Source organism: Poecile atricapillus, chromosome 6 (genome assembly GCF_030490865.1).
Source record: "Poecile atricapillus isolate bPoeAtr1 chromosome 6, bPoeAtr1.hap1, whole genome shotgun sequence".
Taxonomy (NCBI): Eukaryota; Metazoa; Chordata; class Aves; order Passeriformes; family Paridae; genus Poecile; species Poecile atricapillus.
The window spans coordinates 18,040,107-18,060,132 of NC_081254.1; the positions used below are offsets into that span (position 1 = coordinate 18,040,107).

The 20,026-nt window shown below is 42.2% G+C and overlaps 2 protein-coding genes across 6 annotated transcripts in view; one reads left to right on the forward strand and one right to left on the reverse strand.

Moving 5' to 3' along the window:
• The window catches only part of SEC24C (SEC24 homolog C, COPII coat complex component), a 38,438-nt gene extending 25,604 nt beyond the window's left edge, over window positions 1-12,834 (reverse strand). For 2 of the 5 annotated variants that reach the window (XM_058840841.1, XM_058840839.1), the window contains exons 1-3: window positions 12,269-12,401; window positions 5,016-5,218; window positions 1,977-2,060 (exon numbers count right to left, since the gene is read on the reverse strand). In XM_058840841.1, coding sequence (XP_058696824.1) covers window positions 1,977-2,060; window positions 5,016-5,190 — 259 coding nt within the window. In that variant the 5' untranslated portion in view covers window positions 5,191-5,218; window positions 12,269-12,401. Of the gene's footprint in view, window positions 1-1,976; window positions 2,061-5,015; window positions 5,219-12,268; window positions 12,402-12,731 lie in introns of those variants that run through there. The other 3 variants (XM_058840840.1, XM_058840844.1, XM_058840842.1) reach the window with 3 other exon arrangements.
• A 2,338-nt stretch (window positions 12,835-15,172) lies between these two features.
• Window positions 15,173-20,026, forward strand: part of SYNPO2L (synaptopodin 2 like) — a 38,887-nt gene continuing 34,033 nt past the window's right edge. The window contains exon 1 of the mRNA XM_058841235.1: window positions 15,173-15,492. Coding sequence (XP_058697218.1) covers window positions 15,388-15,492 — 105 coding nt within the window. The 5' untranslated portion in view covers window positions 15,173-15,387. The remainder of the gene's footprint in view (window positions 15,493-20,026) is intronic.

Sequence of the window (20,026 nt, forward strand, 5' to 3'; positions counted from 1 at the left end):
ACTGCACTTATATATAACATAATGGGGGCCACCACAGACTGTTCCTTCCAGCCTCTCAAGCTTGGAGGCTAACACAAATACTCTCCCATCTTTCAGACTGAGCTGGTTCGGTCACAGCCCAAATATATTTGCCTCATAAACCAGTCTTTCCACAGACCACAAAATGTTGGATACAGTACTAGTAGATCAACTGCAGTTTTTACTTCCAAAAAAGAGAATATAAACTTCTCTTTTAATAATACTGTATTAACAATGCTGGTAATTAGAACAACTGTATGACCATGCCTGTTAACCACAAGGGAACCTATTCATGTATGGGGTATCATTAAGTACAGATGACTAAAACTGCCCCATGAGACCAGGCCCACACATGCAAACTGTTGTGTCATTCTGACAGTGACTGGCATGGCAAGTTTCAAAGGGATCCTGAAATCTTCTTGTGAGGAATCATTACAAAATAGGAAATAAGGGGAGCCATTTTTCAATTCTACAGTATAATTTATACCTTAAAGCACGAGGTTTCAACTCACATATTTTATCTGCTACATCCAATCCTTAGCAAACCTGGGGATGTAAAGTCAAGGAAGGAATTAACTAGACCTTGTATGAATAACTGATGATTTCTTGGGTTTCCTTTATTACTAAACTTCCTCCTGTTCTTCATTTTGAAACAGGATTTAATTACTCCTAGAGACATTTATTATTTTTATATACTTTCATCTCATTAATCTTGTCTTTTCTAAATTACTGTTACAGCACCTTCATCTTACTGCTCCTCTGGCTAAGCATTTCCAGATCTCTTACTATTTGCATGTTATTTCTTTTTAATTTCTTTTGTGATACCTCACATCTATTTTCCAATGTCTTTCCTTTGATAGTACATGTAAACTGTTTGGCCTTCTTATCATTTGTCTTTGAAGCCATATTTAATCCAATTTCTGGAGGCACCCTACATACTTTTTTTATTAAGTTAAATTCCTTCACTCCCAAATTTAACAGGCATACCATTTGATAAATATGCGCTTACTTCAGAAAAAGCTTTGTAAGTAATTTTTTGGTAGATCTCATCACAAATATACTTCTGTCACCCCTACTACAGACTGCTCAAACAGTCACTGAAAAAGAAATTACTAGAACAGGTATAGGTATCTAGTGGTTTATTACCCTAAGATTCATTATTCAACATCTTTGCAATATTCTTACTCATACAGATCTCACAATGGAGGTAGCTTACAGCAAAATGGAAAATGCCTATTATTTTCCTCAAAGCTCTGAGCCTATACGGTTGTCTTCTGACACCCTAATCTTCTAAACAAATCAACACCTCCAGAAATAGCTCTTCCAAAATACCACTAGTTCAAAAAAAGGAAAAGTACAATATGGTTTCTTGCAGCATTTATAATTCTTACACTTTGATTGCTAGTTGTGAAAAGACGTTTCCTTCTTCAAGTCACAGCTTTTGGAAAAATAATTATTCCTAAGACATACTTGGATTCTAAGCATAGCAAAGAAAGTTAAAAATTTGTTTTTTCCCCTTAAACAAAAGCACAAGCTACACAAATCTCATGAGTTTCAGTAACAATCTCCTGGTGGTTTGCGGAGATTTTCCATTTCTTTGCAATGCTATCACCTCACCTTCCCTCTCAAGAGTGAGATCAAGTTGTTTTAAACTAAGGATTGTACCTACCAGAATCTGAATGGGCCATTCAGGTTTTGAAATCAGACTTCAGAACACATTAGTCACAAGTCAAGTTTTATCTATGAATCTGCATGCATAAGGGATTTCTATTAGGGTTATTTCTTCATATCCTATTTATGCTTCTGGAATGCAGCCTACAAATAGATTGGGAAATGTCCCACCCACCTCTGCCTGAACAATCAGGTACCCAACCTTTGAGATAGGTATCCATATTAAATGGGAACTTGGCACAGGAGTGACACAGCATGCACGCTCCCAAAGAAAGGACACAATTTACCTATGAAATTAGGTGCAAGAGAAGTGTCAGAGTTGAGAGATACAGGAGAGCCCTTCGAAGGAAACCCCAAGGAAGGAAAGTAACCTGGAAAGACAGAATACACCAATAAATCAAGCCTGAGAGAAAGCACTGAGAGACAGCCTTTCCAATGCTGAGAACAGTCTGCAGTGCAGAAAATACCTCATACACAAAATTCGTGTCATCTACCACCTTGTTGCTTAAGCTATACTCCCTCTCTTCTGCCATGCACAACATATTACAAATGTAGTCTTTACACTAATTTAAGTGTTAACATTTTCATAAAGCAAGCCTATGTAAAATGATCTACAGTCTAATTGTTACTGGTATTCAGATAATTGCGTTTGCACTTTCAACTGCATGACCTCATCTGAAGGAAACCAATGGACTGACTAAAGGACTGAGGAAAAATTGTCCTGTTGTTTCAATATTCTCATAGCAGCTATTTTCAGCTAGCACCACAGCACTCTACTTCTGGTCCTCAAAAGGACTATCATCACTGCTATGGCACTCCCATGATTCCAGTTAGTTAGAGTCAGGGTTTGTCACATAAATCAGATGCAAAACACTCCATGACTATGGATGGCATTGGCTCCCAACATTTCTCCACTCAGTCTCCAAGCAGTTTCACTGTTTTTTTAAAAATAAATCCCTAAGACAACTGCTTTGAAATTACAAGAAAACATTGGCAGTTTTCCCTTTATTCCTCAGTGTTTCCTAAATTCCTGCCTCTGAAATTAATTCTCTTTTCTCTATATTATGCAGCTACAATAGGTCTTGCCACAAAGACTAGCAGTAAACAAGGTGTTGGAGGTAGTGGCATAAAGGACAACTGTCACTGTTTTTACTATCACCTGTCTGCTGTCTCTGATAACGTGTTGTTTGTTTGACTCCCGCTTTCACACTCAGCAGTCACTGACAGGTCAACCTCTGGCTGTTGTGTAAGGCTCTGAATTTTACACTTCTTTCTTCTAAACATAGGAATCCTAAACAGCAGGTCCAAAATGCACAGCTTGACAACCAAGATTTCCTTAATACAGTCTGCTAAATCCAGGAATGATGGTCTCAGAAAAAAAAAAGATAGAAAAAAAGTCCCCACAAAAGAACAGCCTTTGCCTGATAATAAAGTACATGAGACACTACTTGAGTAGTGAAACACAGTGATGTTGTTCAAGTGACACTACTTGAGCAGTGCAATACAGTTTTGTTGTTCAAATGAGACCATTTGTTGTTCAAATGCTGCCCTTAGTGTCACACCATCTTTCTATCATTACTGACACAAAATCTGTATTTTTAATCTGCACAAGTTTTTATGAATGTTATCAAGGTATCTAGGTTTGTTTTTACTGAGCAGTCCCAAAATTAAAAAAGGCAAACTAGAAATAATCTAGGTGAAAAATATTAATTCCCTTAAAAAGCAACACTTTCCAGGCTTGTGAAATCTGAAAATTTTTGAAGTATTTGATAGAAGATGCTCATCAGTTTCTTTTCACAAACACCCTAATCATTCCTCACATTGCTAACGGCTAAAACCTCTTTTCTATAAATAGCTGCACTGATGCAACTTTTCCAAATCTGTGGTAATTTTTGTTTTTGAATCCCCCGTCTCTCCCTCATTAAGGCAAGTCCAACTTCTCCCCATTCCTTCCACTGGACAGAAAACATGATTTAGTCCCTGGCTATAGTGAGCTGTCAAACAGCTCTCAATGGCTGAGCTCTGCCTCTGTTCTCCCAGGAAGCAGGGTTTCTTTCCTCCACTCAGAGATAATTTTCATTACTTTCACAGGAATTCAAACCCCTTGTGAAATTAGTTCAAAACTCTCAGCTTAAAAGTGCTGTTAGAAGAGATTTAGTGAAAACATGGGAGGAAGAGGATTAAGGAAAGAAAATGAAGATGGAGCACTTGAATAACCTATTCTTTACCACACCACACTCAACTCTTTTACTATGTTACTCAACTAACTCTAGACAAAAATCCAACAGTGCAATAATTCAGCACCCAAATTTCAGCTCCTCACTTCTTTAGCTTCAAGACAACTAGAGGCACTTTGATTGTTCTATCCTTCTCCTTGAGTGTGAGTTAAAATTCAAGAAGTTGCAAAAGATTGAAGATGTACTTGAAGGGGGGAATCGTACAGAGACAATTAGCTTGACCAGCACAGTCCTAATTACCTTAGAACACCCCTCTGAAACCTAAACAAATATTTTTAAGTTCATGTTGTGCTAATTTTGGCAAAACTGAATTCATCGCTGTGATCTGAAAAGGCAGACTTTTCAGTACTTGCATGCAAAGCAATAGTATTTTCTCCTCTACATTTCAAATGTTCGAGTCACTATTGATTTCCCAAGTGCAATTCACATACTTGAAAACCAAGACTCACAAAGTTATTAAAGTCAGCCTTCCTTTTGAAAACAGGAAAACAAAAGTTGAGTTACTTTTATTTTTTTTACCAGACAAAAATAATAAGAGATATGATGATCCTGCAGAATCAGTGAAATTCTGGACTATATTAGCTTGCCAAATGTCCACAAAGGTTTTACTGAATTTAAAGACATTAGAGAAAATAGCTCCAAATACGCTTTCTACCTAGAGCTGTATGTCTTAATCTTGCAGGATGGAGTGCAGATCTTTCTATACAATAATGTAAGGCAGTCTCAATTATAAATCTGTTACAGTCCCTAACTGCTGCCTCTCAACATAACCTCATCAGGAAAACTCTTCTATTCAGGTGCTTCAGTAACATAGGGATATGAACATAGACAAAAAAACCAGTCTGTTTCTCAGCATGTTAATTTTATGACCTACCAAAAGAATAAGCCCTACCAAGCTGGAAAAGAGACAGCAGAATAACCTCAGAATATGAGATGACATTATTTTTAGCATTATGCAAATTACATAGAGAAAAACAGATAATCACTACCACAAAAACCCGAAGACTTACAATAGGAAGTATACAGCAAAAATCCCATGTGCACCATAATTCACAGGTTATCAATCATTAGGCAATGACCAAGCAGTACCTTGTGGAGGGACTGGCTGTTGATATCCTGGCATCGGCCCATTATAAGCTCCATACTGCGACTGAGGAACCCCTGGCAGTGACTGTCCTCCGTAGGCAGGCTGCTGGTATCCCTGATATCCAGGCTGAGGTTGCCCGTAAGGAGGCCCCGTGTGAGCTTGCTGGTTTACACTCATTGTATTCACATCCCCAAACTAACCTCACCTGCAAAAAGGGGGGGAAAAATTACTTTTATTAGATATTAAATTGAACTGGTCAGCTTTCCTACTGTTCTCAAATAAGCAAGAGGTAAGATACTTTGGAAGCTAAAACATTAATGGTAACTTACTCTTGCACAGCAATTTTTTCAAATAAGATAAATGCTTTACAAGAGCTATTTAAAACAGTATCTTCAGAAATTATATTTTCTAATCAACTTAGTCAGCATTTAATCCTGGTGAGATCTGTGATCATCACCTTAGATAAAATACCATCATTTGCCATTCCACAGCAGATTTTTACCAAGCTTCCTGAGATACCTTTCAAACTACTTCCACCTCACAGAATCAAATCAACAGAAAATAGGTTTCATGGTATAGATGAGTGACTCCTTAACATAACACTTCAGTAACACTGAACAAGTTCAGCTGTCACCTCTGTGTTATTTTACTTCATCATGTTTCCCTGTTACAAGCAGCCTGCTTCACCATCCACAAAGGCAGCTGCTTGAAGAGTTTGATAAATCTAGAACAGGACCAGCATCCAGGGCTACAGCCCTTTCTTGTTTAGCAATAGATGAATTAAAGTCCTTGCTACGTACATACATTTCAGAAAACAAAGATATTCCAAAAGCAAAATTTTCACCTAGAAAAGGTGTTCAAAATGAAAAATAATTACAGGCAAAGATGGCACTAAAGTTTAAGACTGGAAACAGAGTGTCAGAGACAGGACAGACATTTCTTAGCAAACTTTTGCAAGAAATCTTGCTCAACAGTCATCCCCAACTCCCCTAACTAACTGTATAAAGAGACCGACTATCTTTTATAGCTGGAAAAGCAGAACTGTAAGACCCCAAACCAAGCAGGCAATTCTTACAACAGCAAGCAGGCAGATAACCCACAATGCCTTTCATTTGCAGAGAACCAAGGAGATTGCATCAGGGGCAGGAGATTCCCTCATGGTGTGTTTCTCGTAAGAATATTTTGCATCCCCTGTACTTCTTCGGACACTCCATGTCACTGTTACCCTCTTCAGCGAATACTTACCTACACTAACACTAAAGAAACATGTTTGGGGCAATAAAATTATTTACTAAAAAACATCAGTTTATATAAAAATGCAAAGTAAAGGTAAAATAAATAACTAATGTTGTCATCATATTTTTCTCCAAACTCTTTAATGAACTTGTGTGTTGAAGATTCAAAGCAAATCTTAACACAGAGGAGGAAGAGGTGCAACAGCCACCAGAAGCAAAGCCTGACCAGGAATCTGTAGCTTAATCAGGTATCAAAGCCCCAAGCTGGTTTGCCTACACTCTGATTAGCACATGCCAAAAAATGCTAAGGTTGGTTCTTCACATTAACAAAAATATGATGCCCAAGAATTATTTCAGCAACTGACACCACAGCTGTACAGCAAAGCTACTGGAAGAACTACAGGTCTATAAGAATAATTCACATGAAGAAATTCTTTCATACATACAGTAAAGGGAAAATACATGTATCACAATACAGAGATGTAATTACTTACAAAAGAAAGCTAGCACAAAACATAAATACTACATTTCACCCCCTATAGCAAGTATACATGACAAATGTCAATACTAAGATAACTAATACTTACTCTGAAATTAGATTTTAAACTTTTATAAAAGGAAATAAATGAAGTTTTATACTTTTATTCTCTAAGCTGTATGAAGGCAAAGATAGGGCTTTTTTTTAGAAAAAGATCACCTCTAAAATATTTAAAGGTAATTTGTTCCTGAAAGTTAAAATGTCATTTGCAACAGCTTACAAGAGCATAACAGAATTTTTCACCAGCCTGCAGTGGTTTTAAATATGATTACTCTCTTGCTATCACTTTTATAATGTAATCTCTAAAAATTCTGTTTCCCACACTACCTTTGGCTTAGTTCTGCAAAACAGTCTAACCTGAGCAGCCATATAGCCAGGAAGTCTGGACTTTGGGACCTGCTCCCTTCCCAAGTTCCCTGAAAGGTTAACCTCTTACTGCCCAGGCAGGCAATCAGTGTCACCACACTGAGTAGTAGATCACAGATCTACTCTCAGCCACCTCCTGCTCTGTACAAACAGTAAAGCAAGAGAGTGCCTCATGCAAAGGTGGGAGTACAGGGAAGGAAGAACACATCGAGAGGACTCCTCTACCTGCACATCTTGGAACATCTGGGCAGGGTTTTCTGACAAGGAAGGAGGGTTGTGTTCTGTTCTTCCTGCCCCTGCTTATTGGATAGCACATGAGGAACCTGGCTCCTGCAAACAGGTCTTTCCACCAGGAAGAGCTGCAGAGTAGCAGAATTCCACAGGGCAGCTCCTGAGCCATAACCACTAAGACACTTTTCACAAGTTAGACCAACAGAAATCCCTGAACAGATCTAATGTTTGAGCTAGGAATTACTATATGGCAGAAGATAAATCTTTCAAGCTTTTTCTCTTGTTTTTCTAAAGCACAATGGGACAAGAACTCAAGCATGACCCTTGTAAACCTCTTCTGAATTACTGCTGTGAGTGTATACTCTGTAAGTGATCTTACTTACATATTTTACTATTCCCTTTTCAGCCTTCCCTCCCTCACGTGAATATCAATATTTCCTGCCTGAACAGGTGATATCTGTCAGCTTGTTGCTCTCTCCACAATACCAAAACTGCGAGGTAAGCTGATTCAATGCACATCTTACAGAGAAAAGGAGTTCTGAGATAATCTCTTACATTTTTGTGGAAAAGTAGCTACACAAACAAGATGGTTCTAACCCAATGTCCCAACTGAAAGACAGATAGATACACCTCAGACCTTTAGCTAGCCCATGTGCCAGCCAGCACAGGTTCATCACCACCACAGCACAAGCTCATGCTTGCTCTATACTGGCAGAGGGTCAAGGAGGGAAACTTAAGAACAAGTCAGTGTTGAAACTGCAGACAAGGCTGCTTCATTATTTTTGTGTCCATCTTGCTCTGAACACGAGGCTTGTGGCACACTTGCTCATCACTGATGAGAAATACCATAAGGCATACAAGAGTATTTGCCTCTGAGGAGGTGGAAGACTGTTGTCACTAAGTCTGTTTTCCCTCTTCCCCAGTACAAGTTATTTGTATCAAACATTCATTTTGTTTCCACTCAAAAAACATCTCTGTCTAAATTAGAACCCGGTCACTTGAAGAGATATGGAGAAAGGGATAATTTTGTGCTCTGTCGTATAACATGAAGGTTGGCTGGGGTATGGAGAATGACAGAAATAATACATATACCAGATAGGAAGAAATGGAGGTAACAGGCCACTTCACTGGATAAAAATGCTGAGGATACTCCTTTGCACATAGTAACACATTGCCAAAACTAAGCCAAACATAATACTGACACATGGCGTTGAACATCGTATTACTACTCAGCAGTTACAATACACAAACCTCAAATAAGCAAGAAAAAAATCTTATGACAAGTGGTCATTACCATAAACAACAATTTTCCCACAAAGCAGGAAGCAGTCACTTTATACCATTTTCTGTTCCTCTACATAAAGGCAGCTGACCATGAAGTTTTGATCAACACAAGTACAAAGCTACAATTACACCAGAAGGCTGTTGTACAAAACAGACAACCAGTGAAGATCAGTCTGATCTGATGGGAGGAAGATATACAGGAGTAATGTAGGGAGTGCAGAATATTTGAATTTTTACAATAGCTTCAAGATTTCTTAGTATCCAAACAAATCAGAGCACAAAGTTTTTATGACATGCTTAAAAAAACCTGGTGATTTATATGAGCTCATTTCAATGAGCAAATCTCCCAAATGACTGAAAACATCATATTCATCTTTTTTAATAGTCTGCATTAACTCCCTTTTGAAACTGAAAAACCTGATCTCATCAGTTCTTGTTTGCTTTCTAAAGGAAAGGCACACAGCAAAATTACTTTCCTTTAGAAAGGTGCTAGTACCTTTTTTACTGGTCACAGAGAAAGAAAAAGCCTGTTTGTTTCAACTTCTGAAAAAACTGATACTTTTAAAAAAAACCAAACCTACGACAACAAAAAAATCCCACACACAACCCAAGACAACCACATGGTCACCTATGTTATCCTGAAACTGAAGGAAATGTATCTATTTAATTTAACACAAAAATCAAAACTATTTCCAAAAGATGGGACAGAAGAAGAGCACCAGTAATTCAGAATATTGCCTACAGTACTTTTAATGTTTTTGTTCTGCAACTTTCTGGAAGCAGCTATGTTTTGCTATTCTTACAAAGACCTAGACTCTGGAGCTAAGAACACTCTTTGAAAAGGGAAATGTCCTTGCTTTTCTTACATTGACAGCTTGACTAAGTCTTCTACAAGCATTCATGGAACACTTGGTTCTTTTCAGATACAGAAAATTACTGGGTTGTTTTTTTTTTTTTCCCCTACAGAAAATCCTGGAAAAGAAACTCATGTCCTAGAAGTCAGAAACTGTCAACTAATCTTTAAGCTCGCAGGCCATTTAACAAATGCCTCCCCACACATTTGTCCAAATCAACCCCAAAGGCAATATTGGAATCAACTCCAATCTGGTTGTAATATGTGGCACTCTTTTGCCTGTGCAGATTCTCAACTTGTTACACCACAGGTAACATTTTCTTCATCTATGCATTTTGAGTTACTGCCAGAAACATTGTTTTAACAGTTAATGGAAAGCATAAGGCACAGTTTTCCAAGTGACTCTGAGGTGCAATCACTTCTATATTCTTCTAAAGAAGGCCACAGTGAACTCAATTTTTTGTTAGGCTGATTCATCATCCTGGGCAAAGTACAACACAGCATACAAGTTACAAGAGTGAAAGTGATTAAAAACTGAATACAAAAAAGCCCAGCTTAGTCTTGACCTAACCTTAAAACTACCACTACTTTCAACCCCTGCCATCATGACCAGATTTCTACTTCAATAACATTTTATACACTGTTGACTCAAATCTCCTGGTGGGACTGATTCACATCTCTATCACTGTAATAAAGCTCTAGAAAAATATTTGAAAAACTTCTGCTATCAGCATGGCTTCTGAAGAGCAACCCCATGGAGGCAAAAGTCACTGACAATACCACATCAACAAAATCACAGTGAAAGACCTCCCTGTTTCCTAGCTACCTCCAAATATGTGTGGACATATATGTTACAAAATCCAAATAATTTCTGTGAATCTTGCACAAGCATAATTGATTAGAAAAAGTTACATGAGTAGTTTCAAATTTAGGGAAGAGGACAGACAGAGGAAAGGAAGAGCAGGAATATATGGAGTAAGCCTAAAAAACAAATTTTCTTCACATACATTGTAACACTGGCCATTTCTGTGCTCTGACTTCCTCTACACAAATACACATTACACAATTTCCATCACTTCAAGAAACAAAAAAAGGTCAGAATTAGCTTTTCCTAAATCCTACTGCCAGTTTATACTGCCTTTTAGTGCTTTCTATGTTAACAATGAATCTTGCTGAACATATAAAAACAAGCTCTGTCTTCACAATTTATCCCTAACGCAGCTTTTCAAACCAAAAGAACAAGAACATCCACCTCTCTTCTGCAGAGACCTTGTTGCTGATTACTGTTGGTGACTCTTTGTACCTTGCCCCTCCTTAGCCAACCATCAATTCTTCCTTGGATTTTTGACCCTCCTTCTGATAGTAAGTGTTACAGGAAGATAAGACAGTCCTACCATAGCAGGAAAAAGCATTCAAAGAAGTACAAGCACCAAACCACTCATCAAAGAAATAATCCTTTAAATATCTGTTCACTGCTATAAGTCAGCTTTCAGTCATGAAGTTAGAACCTGGAGTGTCACAGCATATTAAGAAGCAATTATATATTCTTTATATTGATGTCCACTTCATAGTCTGTCTACAACAATAAAAGAATGCTGAATGGCACAGCTTCAAGCCAAAAAGGGTAGTTCCATTAGCAAGAACCTGTTCCACAAGAAAATGGGTATAAATGTTTATGTTTTCGCAGACTGTATGTATGTGATTGAAAGTGTCCTTTAAAGAGGAAAGGTTGGAAGTTTTAGGCTACATATATTTCTATCCATCCCATAACTGGAACACCTACTCCAGGAGAAGATTGCAGGAAAAAAAAAAAGATAATATTAAAGCCAGAGTTCCCTAAATTTACTCAGGAAAACTTCACATTAATAGCGAGCAAAGACTTTAGTACAAAATCAGTAATCACCTCTCATTTCAGTGATGTGAATTTACACTGCTTGTAAAAAACAACAAAAAAGAATTTGCATGTTATGTCTCAGATAGTAACTTCTGTCCAACACACCTCGCAACATTTGGTAAAGTTGACTACAGAATCCTGTAACAGAAATGGATCTAGAAATATTTTTAAGGAATTATCACATTAATAGCTAACAATCAACTGAGTATCAAACAACAACAACAACAAAAAATCTGTATTTTCAATGAGAGTGCAAACATTAAATCCTATGGATAACTTCTGACATAGGTGCAAGCAATCCTCTTATGTCCCAGCAATCACTTCTATTAGCCAGTAAGTTTAAAAAGAACTTCAACTACAGCCCAGTTTGGATGGTTTTGCAGTCTCAGTGATCAGTACATCCAAAAAAAACCCAAAACAAACAAAAAACCCAACCAACCAAAAAAACCACAACTAAAGGAAACTAAGCTTCACTGTACTCCATCAAAAGCATTTCCCAGAAAGAGTGAAAGCAAATTCCAACAACAGAAAATAAAACACATTTAAAGCACCATTTACATAGAAAGCAAGAGTCCTATCTTGCATAACCACCTTTTCAAGACTACACTTGTATTTCGATCGTGCCATCTCCTTTACTTTCCTTCCTTTTTTCACAGCCACAGACAAGCAAACACTAAGTTTTACTACCAAATCCAACCAATGTCGGCCGCCAGATATCCGCAAGGGACGACCATCCTTTGCAAAGCTCGAATGAATGAAAGCTTGAACAGCACGGCACAAACGCCAGGGGAAGGATCCGCGGATTACAGGAGATTAGGGAGGCTGGAGAGGGGGGTATCGGACTGGCGGCGCACCCCGGCCAAAAAGAAGCACTCGGTTCTCCGTGCCGGACCGACGGCCCGACTCACAGCCGCCGGGTGTCGCCGCACCACACCGGGGCACCGACGGCTCTCTCGGGGCAGCCCAGGCACTGGAAGTGCAGGCCCCACCGACAGCCGGCCCGGCCCCGCAGGCCGGTGGCACCGACCGGGCCGCGGGCGATGCGGACACTCACGCCCGGCCGCGTTCCGGGGAGTCCCGGGGCTCTGTAGAGCCTCCCGTGGCGCGCAGCACGGTGGGCCCAACGCGTCACCCGACCGGGTGCCAGAGGGCCTCGGCGGAGGAGGAAGAGGTAGCGGCGGCAGCGCCTCGGGTCCGGACCGCGGCCGGACCGCCGGGCGCGGTGCCGGCACCGATGCCGCCCACCCGCCCGCAGCGGGCACCGCACGGCCCCGCCGGTGGGCCCAGCCACCCGGAGCCCCCTCAGGCCTCACTCACCACCGCAGCCGCTGCCACCGCCACTGCCGGGCCCGCTTCCGGCTCCCGCCCCGCCGCTCCCCGCCCGCCGCTGCCACGTCCGCGCTCCGCCCGCCGGGGCCCGGATGCGGCGCAGGCGCTCGGAGGCCCCGGCCGCTGACGTCCCGGCTGGGGCGGGCGGCGGCTGCGGGAAGGGCCTTGGGGCTGATCCTCGCGGAGCCCCAAGCAGCGCTGTCCGCACGGGCAGCTGAGGCGTAAGCAGGGCACGGCCGAAAGCTGTTGAGCCTCGGCCACCATTGGCCACGGTGCCCTTGGCCGCCTGTCCCGCCAGCGGCCTGTGAAAGACCGCGACAGGGGAGCAGGCAGGGCCGGTTCTGCGCCAAGGTGCAAAGAGTTGTTCACTCCCTACTAACAACAGCGGAGTCGTCCCTCCGTACTCGCCGCTGGTGTGGCCACACGTCAAGTACTGCCTTCAGTAGGCCCTACCGACCCCCTTTCTCCAGAAAGGGCATTGAGGTGCTGGAGCATGTCCAGAGAAGAGTAGCAAGGCTCGTGAAAGGTCTAGAAGACTGACTGGAATGGGTGAGGGACCCGGGATAGTTTCGTCTCGAGAAGAGTAGGCTCGTGGGGGATCTCATCGCCCCCTACAACTGCCCAAAATGTGATTGCAGTGAAGTGAGGGCTGGTCTCTTGTGTGGCTGCAGAGAGGACAAGAGGAAATGGCCTAGAGCTGAGACAAGGGAGACTCAGATTAGATGTTACAAAAATTTTTCACTGTCAGGGTGGTCAAGCATTGGAATAGATTGACCAGGAACGTGGTGGAGTCACTACCCTGGAGGTGTTTAAGAGGCATCAGGCTCTGGTGCTGGGTGATGCGGTTTAGGGGTTACAGTGGTAGCGCTGGGTGGATGGTTGGGCTCAATGATCTCAAAGGTCTCTTCCAGCATTGATGATTCTGTGATTATGTTGGTGTGTGCCCACCAGCAATATGCAACATGCACCAGATGAGTGGTGCTGTAGTGCTGGCAATGGAGTAGTCAACCAAGCAATGGCATTACAGCAAAAGGACATCCTCTGGATGTTACGGTACTAGGCTATTTGTCATTGAGATCTAAGCATATGCAGGATGAGGAAGCGGTAAAGGGTAAGCTTGTCCTCAGAACCTTAACAGAAAATTATTTTTCAAACCTTGTAGGAAAGGGGGAACATGGACTTTAGTTCTTTTATAGGTCCCTGGCTTGGGGTGGCTAGGAGGTCTTGTCTGTCATGGTCCTAAAGAAAAAACACTGAAAGATTCTGCTCCGCTCTAGTGAGACCCCTTCTGGAGACCTGTGTCCAGTTCTGAGGTCCTCAGCACAGGAAAGGCATAAATCCATTGGAGCAGGTCCAGAGGGAGGCCAAGAAAATTATCAGAGGAGAGATGGCGGCTTCTCTTACTAATAAAAGCTGAGAGGGTTGTTCAGCCTGAAGATTTTGAGGAGACCTTATTGTGGTCTTTCAATACTTAAAGGAGCTTTTAAGAAAGCTGGAAACAGATTTTTTTAGTAGGGCTTATAGTTACAAGACAAGGGATAATGGTTTTAAATAGAAAGAGTATAGATTTAGACAAGATATAGGGAAAAAAATTTCTGCTATGAGGCTGGTGAAGCACTAACAGGCTGCCCAGAGTGGTGGCAGATGCCCCATCCTTGGAAACACTAAAGGTCACGTTGGACAGGGCTCTGAGCAATCCGATAAGAGTTGAAAAAGTCCCTGCTCATTGCAGGTGGGTTGGGCTAGATGGTCCTTGGAAGTTCCTTCCAGCCCAAAGTATTCTCTGGTTCTATGATTCTATGACCTGATTGGGCTGTCTTGGCCATTGAGTCTATGTAAGCAGTGCCCTGCAGAGAACTGTTTGAATCCTGTGTGTGTAGCTAATCCCAGCTATTCTGGTCCCAGTGTCTAGTGTTACGAGTGGATGTAGGGGATGTCAGAGAGCAGCACGCTGCAGAGGGTGCACAGAGAGTACATCTATACACTGCCCATGGCTTTCAGGGCAGGCACACAGTGCTGCTGCATAATAACGCTAGCTGCATGGAGAAAGTAGAAGTGGAGAGCACATTAATTGCAAGCTGGTTTTGTTCAATTCATAGGGTCAGGTGCTATCGCCTGATTTGTACAAGTTTGTGCCTGTGACACATCCTTACCTGAAACTCATACTAATGGATCCTGAATACTGAGTGACTCTAAGATTTGCATTTGGAATGCAAAGTGGAAATAAAATTTTTACTGAAATGCTTCCAGCTTTAAGAGTGTCAGACAAAGCTCTGGAGAGACAGGAGGTGTGCTATTTTCAGCCACGTTCCGGTGAGAGATCCATCGTGTATGCGGGGGGGCACAGAGGGTGAGATTGACGTGACACGTGTGTAGGACAACTCTGGCCCCTTACCAAGGGCAGAATCAAATGTCTAATCATAGGCAGAGCAGCAGCTGAGAGTCCAGAAGAGCAGTGAAGTCTGGGCTTGGCAGTCTCAGCTCTTGTGTGTGTGTGAACTTCAAGGAGAAAGTGAGAAGAGGGCCTTGTGGGGACTGGAGAGTGGTGGTGTGAATTGTGAATATGGGAATAGAAGAGTCTGCCTGTTAAGAACTGGAGTCTCTACTGAAGTTGTGAAGACAAAATATCTAAAGTACAGAAATCATGGGAGCTGAAGAAGAAATGCTCATCACTCTGTCTGGAGGTGCCCCCTGGGGCTTCCGCCTGCAAGGGGGTTCAGAGCAGAAAAGACCCCTTCAAGTATCAAAGGTAGGACCTTGAGGTGCAAACTGTGAGAGCAAAGTTGTTCTGCTGAACTCAGATATCCCTGCTGAGTCAGGCATCTTTCGCTACTGTTAAGGAATACAGGAACTCTTTACCATGGCAGCAGATCTTAAAAGGAAAACTTGTGTGGTGTGCTCAAGCAGGGTGTGAGGTGGGCTGCGGGTCCTGGAATAGATGCTGTTGAGGTAGAGACAAGTGTCAGGTGGAGATCTGCTTCAGTGCAGGTCTGTACAGCTCAGACACTTTGTAGGCTGTACAGCTCTCCTGAGTTGTCAGCAGAGCTATAACCATAGTGACAGTGCAGGGAAAAGGGCTCAAATATGGAAACTTCAGTACTCATGTAAGACATCCAACTAAAGAAAAAATAAATGGAAGCCGTAGAAGTCATATTTTTAATTCAGTTGTCCCTAACATTTCATTACTATATTCCAGCTTTCAAAATAGATGCACATTTCTTAGTGCCTCTTCTGTTGATGAAAATTTTTCAGTGCTGTCTGAAGTGAATATTTGTGGTGCTCTAAGCAGCAAATACTGGTTTAATTTCAAGAATTAAAGAAAAACAGTTGTTTGGATGTGAGATAAAACAATGGAATAAACATGAACCTTGTGTTACACTACTTTTGATAAACAGCTGTTACTGTTGTCTTTTCAGAAAGATTACTGAATAGATTGAAAACTAGTGGAAAAAATGGTCCTCTTTATTAAGCTCATAACAGCTGCATTAGCCTTAACACAATGATATCTTGGGGTATCTCACTGGAAGGCACCCAGCAGCAGAAATGAAAAAATGCTCTGCCCAGCTCCTTCTGTTTCCTTAAGCAGACCATGCCTCTGACAGAATTTTGAAATTAAATGTTCTGTGTCACTTGGCTCACCTCAGATCACGGAGTGTTTGTCTGTAACTTCTGCCAAATGTTTTGGAATCCCATAGCTTGGCCTTGAGGTGAATGTTTCTTATGCAGAGAAGGATGATTTTTCTCCAGAAAAACAACTCCTGCACAATCTCATAGAGATTCAGGTGTTAAAAAGAAAGAATGAATATGCTTGCAACAGGTGTCTGGCATCAGTGGTTCTTAGGAAAATGGAATTTTCAGGGGCCACATTAACTCTGCATGGTCTAAGCTGATTTTGACTCTTGTTTTTCCCTCAGTAGACAAGAAACTGGGACTGGAGAGGGCGGAGATTGTGAGTGTCTGTAAAGATTACTCAGGATTGAACATCAGCAAGAACTAGTCATTACCCAGGCTAAGTTGCACCTTAAGGTGAATGGAATGTTGCTCAAGGATTAGTAGCACTTTCAGAAAGGTATTAACTAGAAGCAGCTCTCACCCAGAACTGGGTGCTATACTTTAAGTCTAGCAATACAAATATATATAATTTTACAATACTTGGATATTGCATTAAAAATAATTAGTGAAAATATAATAGATACAAATAAATTTAGGCTCAAAGTAGACATCATTCTTTAGGCAAGATTTTCAGTTTACAATTATCTTTTTTGTCTATTATTGCCCAGAATTTAATAGCATCCAGTGACCCTACATACTGTCTTGAAGGCAACACCATTTAAATAGTCTCCAAAGAATGGATTTTTAGGTCCTTACCATGTAGCCAGGAAGATCATATCTGAATGTAACCTGCTTAGAAGAGAATGAACTGTCAGATGTCATGTGATAGAACATACAGACATGAATAGCTGATAGGTGCCAAGAGATAACTGAGTGGATACTGTTTGTGTCTCAGAGATTCCAGTGCTGTCATTTTAGGTAATTTCAACTTTTAGGCTAGAAAAGTCATAGTAGTAACACTAAAGAAAGATGCTTACCTTTGGATACTGAGTCAAATTATAAATAAGTGATGAAAAATTAATTTAGGAAATTAATCATGTATAACAAGTACATTATACATAAATGATACATGTACTTTGGCAGAGATGCTGGAATTGCTAAGTCAGACTAGGTTAAGAGTTACCTCTTGTCCTGCTGCCCTGCTTCCTTTGTGTTTCCTGCAAGTATTTCAGGGGAAGTTTTAAGTTTCTCCAATGCATCTCATTTTTGCCTAATGCAGTGTGGAGGGAAATCCTTTCCCCTTAGGTAGTTATCAGCATGCCCTGGGAAGTATCTAAGAATTGGTAGTCTTAGTGGTTTACCCTACAGATAAACAGAAAATTGTTTCTGAACAACTAGGACCTTATCTGTCGAAGTCTTATGTGATTTCCTAATGAAGACTTGGTAACAGCAAAGACTAAATGTTGCACTAAGTGAGATTTCCTGCTTGAGTCGCTCTTGTTGTATTACAGAGCCCTTCATAATTCCTCATTTTACATGATCAGTGTACACAGTTTATCGTCTTCTTGCCTTTATGCTTTCTAAAGTTTACATCACCATCATCTCTTAATTGTTACAGTTTCTCTTTAGGGAGATTATGGTAAAATTACTCACTGATTGCTGTTCTTGCTTTTTTTTTTTTCCTGAAAAATTTTTGGGCATGCTGTATGGTTTCCCTTCCCTTCCCTTCCCTTCCCTTCCCTTCCCTTCCCTTCCCTTCCCTTCCCTTCCCTTCCCTTCCCTTCCCTTCCCTTCCCTTCCCTTCCCTTCCCTTCCCTTCCCTTCCCTTCCCTTCCCTTCCCTTCCCTTCCCTTCCCTTCCCTTCCCTTCCCTTCCCTTCCCTTCCCTTCCCTTCCCTTCCCTTCCCTTCCCTTCCCTTCCCTTCCCTTCCCTTCCCTTCCCTTCCCTTCCCTTCCCTTCCCTTCCCTTCCCTTCCCTTCCCTTCCCTTCCCTTCCCTTCCCTTCCCTTCCCTTCCCTTCCCTTCCCTTCCCTTCCCTTCCCTTCCCTTCCCTTCCCTTCCCTTCCCTTCCCTTCCCTTCCCTTCCCTTCCCTTCCCTTCCCTTCCCTTCCCTTCCCTTCCCTTCCCTTCCCTTCCCTTCCCTTCCCTTCCCTTCCCTTCCCTTCCCTTCCCTTCCCTTCCCTTCCCTTCCCTTCCCTTCCCTTCCCTTCCCTTCCCTTCCCTTCCCTTCCCTTCCCTTCCCTTCCCTTCCCTTCCCTTCCCTTCCCTTCCCTTCCCTTCCCTTCCCTTCCCTTCCCTTCCCTTCCCTTCCCTTCCCTTCCCTTCCCTTCCCTTCCCTTCCCTTCCCTTCCCTTCCCTTCCCTTCCCTTCCCTTCCCTTCACCTTCCCTTCCCTTCACCTTCCCTTCCCTTCCCTTCCCTTCCCTTCCCTTCCCTTCCCTTCCCTTCCCTTCCCTTCCCTTCCCTTCCCTTCCCTTCCCTTCCCTTCCCTTCCCTTCCCTTCCCTTCCCTTCCCTTCCCTTCCCTTCCCTTCCCTTCCCTTCCCTTCCCTTCCCTTCCCTTCCCTTCCCTTCCCTTCCCTTCCCTTCCCTTCCCTTCCCTTCCCTTCCCTTCCCTTCCCTTCCCTTCCCTTCCCTTCCCTTCCCTTCCCTTCCCATTGGTGGGCCTCAAATTGGTTGTTCTCTCATAAGGTGTTCACAAGGATGGCTTAAATTATTGGCTTTTTTCAAATTGCAGTTAACTTGAAATGTACAGTGAATACATGCATTTGAAACTGTTTTTTAGTGCAAAGTATTCAACTGGCTATAACAAAATAAAGTACATGAAGATGTTGGAAGTGGGGTGTGAACCCATTTTTCTACAAATGAAAAGAATGTACAGCTGTAGTTTAAACTGCTTCTCCCAGCAAGGGGTCAATTCTAAACCTCAGTCCAGCTGACACAAAGACACAGAAAAGCAGCTGTGTCTTCACATGCCGGATCCAGCTGCCACAGAGCTTCTGTGCCATTCATTAACTTCCTGTGGGTTATGGGTTCAGGGACACACCTGGAGAAAGATGCTGGAATTACATACTTGTGGACAGTCTCTTGGGTTGTACATAACTTGTCATGAGCCCATTGTGTGCCCTGACAGCCCAGAAGGCCAACAGCATCCTGAGCTTCATCAAAAGAGGAGTGGCCAGCAGGTGGAGGGAGGTGATTCTGCCCCTCTGCCCACGTGGAGCACTGCATTAACCTCTGGGATCCTCAGTGCGGGAAAGACGTGGACTTCCTAGGGTCTAGAGGATCTAGGTGATCCAATGGATGGAGCATCTCTCCTGTGAAGACAGGTTGAAAGACTTGGGATTGTTCAGCCTGGAAAAGAAAAGGCTCTGGGGAGACCTCATTGTGGCCTTCCAGTATCTGAAGGGAAATTATAAAAAAGAGGGAGAGAAATGTTTTCAATGGATAGATAGTGATAGGATAAGGGGGAATTATCTTAAACTAAAAGAGATTTAGATTAGATGTAGTGAGGCACTGGAATAGGTTGCCCAGAGATGCTGTGGGTGACCCATTCCTGGAAGTGTTCAAGGCCAGGTTGGATGGGGCTCTGAGCAGCCTGGTCTAGTGAAAGGTGTCCCTGCCCATGGCAGGAGGGGTGGAACAAGATGATGATTCTAATGATAACTAATTCTGTGTTCAAGTAAACTTACGGAGCCAAACAAGATGTGCCTGCCTTGGGATCAGAACATTGC